Raw genomic sequence first — 6,000 nt, 5'->3', positions numbered from 1 at the left:
TTTTTTTTTTTTTTTGAACCTCTATTTTGATGGGCGATCACCCCGGCGTCCGACGTCCAGCTGAAACCTCCGTGATTCATTACGCCGCGGTTCATTTGGACTGTTATTCCTTGTTGTTGTCATTATCCGCAAGGTGATTACACTGCAGCTGCTGTATCAATTTGTTTATGTCAAAGTGGAGTGTATAATGCGCCGTAAGTGCTTCTCTAATGGGTGTCGCAACATGAAAACACGAGCAGCATCTCTTCGGTTGAGCGACACATAACGGTGTAAACTCAGATGAAAAGACCAAAGGAATATATAAATAGAGCGACAGATAGGAGAGCCAAACACGCTCGCCGGAATAAGAAAAATCCCCAAAAATCCCTATCTTCTCATGGATGCATAAACACCATAAACATGTACATCAAACACACGTCTGATTATGAAAAAACATCTTAATCACAATAAAATTCAAATGATTCTCTTCGACGCCCCGCCACTGACAGAGAAGCAGCTCTCAATGACAGGCCATTATTATTCCAGAGTGAGTGATCCACAAGAGGGGAGTGGGGTGAGTCAAGTGTTATGTTTTGCTGTGTGCCAAAATAAAAAAAATAGAAAAACCGACAGTAAGAGCCATGAATCATCTCTAAAATAAAAATCAATCCTCTTCTCCCAAACTGTTGCTGCAAATGAGTCAATAAAAAGAGTTATAATTATCTTCCATCTGTGAAAAATAGCATTCACCCAGCTCATCATACCAATGCTAATAAGTGCTATAGCAATAAAAAACTTCACCTTTTATCCATTTAGGTGCAAAAAACAGACAGTAATGTTCAAGTTCTTTCATTTAGAGTAAAATCTAACTCCTTGGAGGTCAGTTTATATCACCATTACACTTTTTAAGGTGAAATAAACCTTCTCAAAGTTTAAAACTGGTGGATTTAAGTATTTGAATCACTCTAAATTGGTAATATGTTCACTGTTTTAATATAAACAGAGCTTTGGGGAGTAGAGACATAGAAATTCATGAGCTTTCAAAAGGATTTAAAAGTGGCAGAGCAATCAATGTCGCAGTCAATGTCACACTGAGCGGCTCTCAAGTTGTTATCTAAAAAACACACTTGTCCTTTCAAAATAAGAGGCTTCTAGACAAAGGGAATGATCCAAATCATCAAATCTATTGCTTCATTGCAACTGACCAACGATTTTGTCCCAGGAAACAAAATTAGGATTTTTACTAGACATCAGAAACCACAAATAATAAAACATACAAGAAATCTGATCATTTCATATTGAGAACATTTATTTTTAGTTTGTAACGGAAGATAAAAAAAAAAACAGACACCAGTGAATTCCTGATGTTCGAGCAGACGGGATGTAGGCTGATAAATGCTGTGACTTTCCCCCCAAATGTGATACACCCCAAAAATCAACAATTAACTACATACATAAATAAGCAAAACAAAAATAAAACTCTATAGACCTATCAAATAAATTAAAGGAAAATATAGATATACAATTAAATTAAAACTAAGACTAAAAAACAACTAAAAATATTAAAATGTAAAACAAATAATTCAACAAAAATCTTTTATCAATGAGGTGACTTTAGAAGATTGTCTACAATTATTTAAAAAAAGAAAAATAATTTTGTGAAAACTGCACTGATGACAGTAAACATACATTTCCCATCAATTTATAAACATTTTCCCCAAACCCCTGACTCTGAATTCTCCTCTCCATTAAATAGAAATGGCTATGTCGCCCCCTACTGGCTGCCAAGCTCAATAAACTTCCCCACAAATTGAAACCAGTCTGAGCACTATGGGATTGAAGTGTTGAAAACTGTTGTTTCCATTGAGTTGGTTCTCAATATAAATGTCAGTTTGGTGCTTCCTGTTTGCATGTTCTCCAAACAGCTGCGTGGGTGTTTTCCTCCTTCCTCTTATATGCAGGTTAGGCTGCTGGGTAAACTATGAACAGATGAGAATTAACCAGCTTTGATGAGACCTAAACAGGATTTAATATCTGTGGATTAAGGATGACTATTCAGGGTTTAGTCAATAAAATAATTTCTGACTTGAAGATTTTTATTTTGTCGACTCCTGGACTTTAAATAAAGGTTTTCAGTTTCAAACTAACCCAAGAATAATTAAAATAATTAAAAAGAATAAATTGATTTTATCATTCATTGATCCAGATTATATTAGTTTAATAAATCCTATTTAGACTTTTTTTAAGGAGTCAATTACAATCAAGAATGTGGTTTGATAAAAGTATAAAACCTCAATCATATGAAATGTATATGGCTGAGTGTAAGACGAGCATAAGCACAGGTGTATGTGTTTGCACATGCATGGGGTACAGGACATTTATTAAGAGTTTTTTCCCAGTTGGAATGAGTCACAAGTGAGTCATAGGATGGAGAAGGGAGTGAAGTTGTGCAAGTCAAGAACCTGTCTTTGCCACGTTAGTTTGGCACACTGCAGCCGCCGCCGCAGCTCAATGACACAACCTAATCATTAAAAAAATTGCTATTTATAATAAAACTCCAGCCGGAAATAATGATTCAACAATCACTGACGCATTTCGTTCAATTGGGAGACAGGGGGGAGTCTGCAACGATTCGCTTTAAAGCCTCACTTGACAGTGGAGGGAGGAAAGCATGTAGGCACCTATCCCCAATGCAGGATCAGTCACAGGTATGAGTCTGCTTCATTTGCTCGTTGAGGTATTTAAACAATAAATGCCAAAGAGAGTGATTCACAGTCGCAAGGTTATAGACGCTCGGGCACAATCAAAAGCAAACACAGAGGAGCGGGATTATTTACGGTGGGTGCACAGAACCAGGAACACAAGTTTGTGTCAACTATCTGCAGAATGTGCTGAGAAGAGGGGAAGAGGGCATGCAGACGGAGCCAGGAGGAGACAACTCCCGTGGCCCTTATCAGCCCAGCTGCACGGCTCTGACAAAGAGGGGAAGGGATACTGTTGCAGAGGAAGCTGCTGTGTGTTGAAAGAATCAATGCTGTTTTAGACAAAGATGGAAAGATAGAGTAGCTTGGACGAGAAGAGAATAGAAGTTCACTCACAAATAGGTAGATATAAAACGGTTAGCTGTCACTTTTAAAACAGGATCCTTTGTGCTTTGATTTTCAAAGATGTCTTTAGTTTATGTGAAGTAGCTCCATGAATATTCTAACTGCTGTCGACAATTTTATCTATTGTATAAGCCCATCCACCTTTTTCTGAGTTTTACCACTTCTGTAAGCCCAGGATCTGTCTAAAAGCTTTATATATATATATATAAAAACTCCCATAAGTAAGATTTGAAAGACAACCTCTCCAAATAGCTACTTTTAATGCAGAGAGGCAGCAACTCCACTTCAAGATTCACCAAGACAGCTGAGCTCCTCACCCTATCTCTGAGCATGAGTGCAGCCACTATTTCTGCTCTTTGCACAATAAAAGACGAGCACAGAATCCAACCACACTCCCTCTGTCAATCTCCGGCTATATTCTGCTATAACTCACGAACAAGACTCCAAGCGTGAGGCAGTAACTCATCTGCAGCCCCAAGGGGGCAATACAAGCACCGACTGTGAGCCATGACCTCAGCACCAGAGGGGTTAGATCCCAAACCAGATCAATACTCTACTCTTCAATCAGTGACTTTGGTGTAAATGAATGGTGAGAACATTTTGAAGTTTGGTTGTTTTTTCTGATTTGTTTGGCCCTCTAGTTCATTTCCGTTTGTGAAACTGTTTTTTTACAGTAGTTTAAAGCATTAAAAAACATTTTGATTTATTTTAACAAAAGTAAATCTTAGCACTTTCCTCCCTCCATCAATAATATATTTGGAATATCTTTTTTATGAGGTCTCACTCTGATAAAAATCATGTACCGTATTTGTGTTTTTAACTAGTGCTGCTACAATTATTATTATTACGATTATTTTAATAGTCAAAAATCACCGATTATTTTTCCCAATTAGTCGACTAATCGGGTCATACGCAAACTGGGTGTAAAGCACACATCTTAACTATCATTAGCTTGAAACTAACTAAAACTAGATATTTAGCTTTACCTGTTATAATGCTAGTGTGAATGCTGTAAGCTGAATTTGACTGTTGAAGATGCTAGTGATGATAGCTGAAGATGCTGAAATTGATAGCTGAAATACCTTAAGCTGATAGCCGTCTTAAATAGTAATTAAATGCCAAATTAGAATAAAAAATGGAAAAAGCCTAAGTTAGCCAAAACAGCTAGCATGTAGCTGAAATATTTACCTAAACTCCCAAACAGCCTAAAAAAAACAACAAAAAAAGCCTAAATTAGTTTTTAAAAAAAAAGCCAACATGAAGCTGAAATATTTACCTAAATTCTAGAAAAGCCTAAAAAAGACCAGGTTAGCCAAAACAGCTAGCATGTAGCTGAAATATTAGCTAAACTCCAAAGCAGCCTAAAGAAATGAAAAAATCCTAAATTGGCCGAAATAGCTACCATGTAGCTGAAATATTAGCTAAACTCAAAAATAGCCTAAAAAAATGAAAAAATCGTAAATTAGGCAGAATAATTATGTAGCTGAAATGTTAGCTAAACTCCAAATTAACCTAAAAAACTGAAAAAAAATCTAAATTAGCCAAAATAGCTAGCATGAAGTTGAAATATTAGCTAAGCTCTTAATAAATGACAAAATAGTCTAAAAAGCTAGCATAGTGCGATTATAACTTTAAACTTTACTACACTCCAACTTCAAATAGTATAAAATAACAACTAATCAACTATTAAATTAGTCGTCAACTATTTTAATAGTCATGGCAACCCTATTTTTAACATTTTCTTGTGGCATTTTTCTCATGATGGAGGACATATATAAAGAAAATTAAGCTTAACAAGTCCTTTTTGAGTATTTCCTTATTCAAATTGTTGTGAATTAACAAAAAAATTTAATTTGAAAAAGCATTATCCTCTTATAGGCTAAAAGATCCATTTATGTCTTGGTTTTCTTCGTCCGAGCTGGCATCTGTCATGTTATGTCTGCCATTTTTGTTGCTCGGTAATGCTATGTTAGGGGTGTAAGCTAGCAGGAAAGAGTGTAAACAGATGGATGAAGGGATGTGGGGGCGGGCTTACTCCACATGAACAGTCCCGCCCACAATTTAGAGGTGAATTCCAAGTGAACTTTGCAGAAATTGTGTCCAACAATATTTATATTTTTGTTTTTTTGGGTAAAAACTGCATAATTATAATTAAAAGAACCACTAAGAATGCTTTTAAAATATATTAAAAGATGAGTGGACCTTTAAATGACTAAATAAGGTTACCACCTGCTCAAACTTGCAGGGCTGCACAACTTCTAACGTTTTGTTAACCTGCTGCTCTCGAAAGCTAAACGTTGGATCTGTCTGGACTTCTCCTCATCTTATATACCTTGAACTCAGATCACAAAGTGACCACCGAAATGCAAACAATGGCTTGGATTTTAGAAATCCTCTGTGCACATAAACACCTCTACAGTCCCATTGCCATGCGTGCAGCTCACGTGTGGGCAACAACTTCAGGAAGCCCCAAAATAGAGGCAGGAAGTTGATTTAGTTTTTAAAAAAATGAATGCTATGAAAGTGTGTAAAACTGGTGTTAAATCGGGTAAATCAAAAGGCTTCTCTTACTCCACGAGTCGCTCCATCGCAGCAGCCCGAGGCTCCAGCTGCTCTCCAGGGTTGGCTGGTGGTTCTCTGTTTGCAGGGTGTCCTCTTTTTTCTTCACCTGGAAATGTAAATACACGCGTTACCCCCCTCCACGGTAAATGCTTATTAAAGAGAAGAAAAATGATTTAAAAGGCACATGTGTTGTGCTTTGCAATTTTCAAAATGAACACTTATTTTAAAATTGCCACTCTCACTGATGAATCTAACAAGAGACTCCATCTTTCAAGCGGCGGTCTTTTAGTCTGTCGGTCTTTGGAGGGCCTCCGGAGCCCTCTCAGATCTGGAGGTGTTGAGTTTCAAAGTT

The 6,000-nt window shown here is 36.9% G+C and overlaps 1 protein-coding gene across 2 annotated transcripts in view; it reads right to left on the bottom strand.

Annotated features, from left to right (window-relative positions):
* Positions 1 to 6,000, bottom strand: part of LOC112153971 (ankyrin repeat and fibronectin type-III domain-containing protein 1) — a 135,290-nt gene that overhangs the window by 124,909 nt on the left and 4,381 nt on the right. For both annotated transcript variants that reach the window (XM_036217129.1, XM_024284476.2), the window contains exon 2: positions 5,658 to 5,754. In XM_036217129.1, the coding sequence (XP_036073022.1) occupies positions 5,658 to 5,754 (97 nt within the window). The remainder of the gene's footprint in view (positions 1 to 5,657; positions 5,755 to 6,000) is intronic.

This window comes from Oryzias melastigma, linkage group LG19 (genome assembly GCF_002922805.2).
Source record: "Oryzias melastigma strain HK-1 linkage group LG19, ASM292280v2, whole genome shotgun sequence".
Classification (NCBI taxonomy): domain Eukaryota; kingdom Metazoa; phylum Chordata; class Actinopteri; order Beloniformes; family Adrianichthyidae; genus Oryzias; species Oryzias melastigma.
This window is presented reverse-complemented; position numbering and strand designations above follow the sequence as displayed.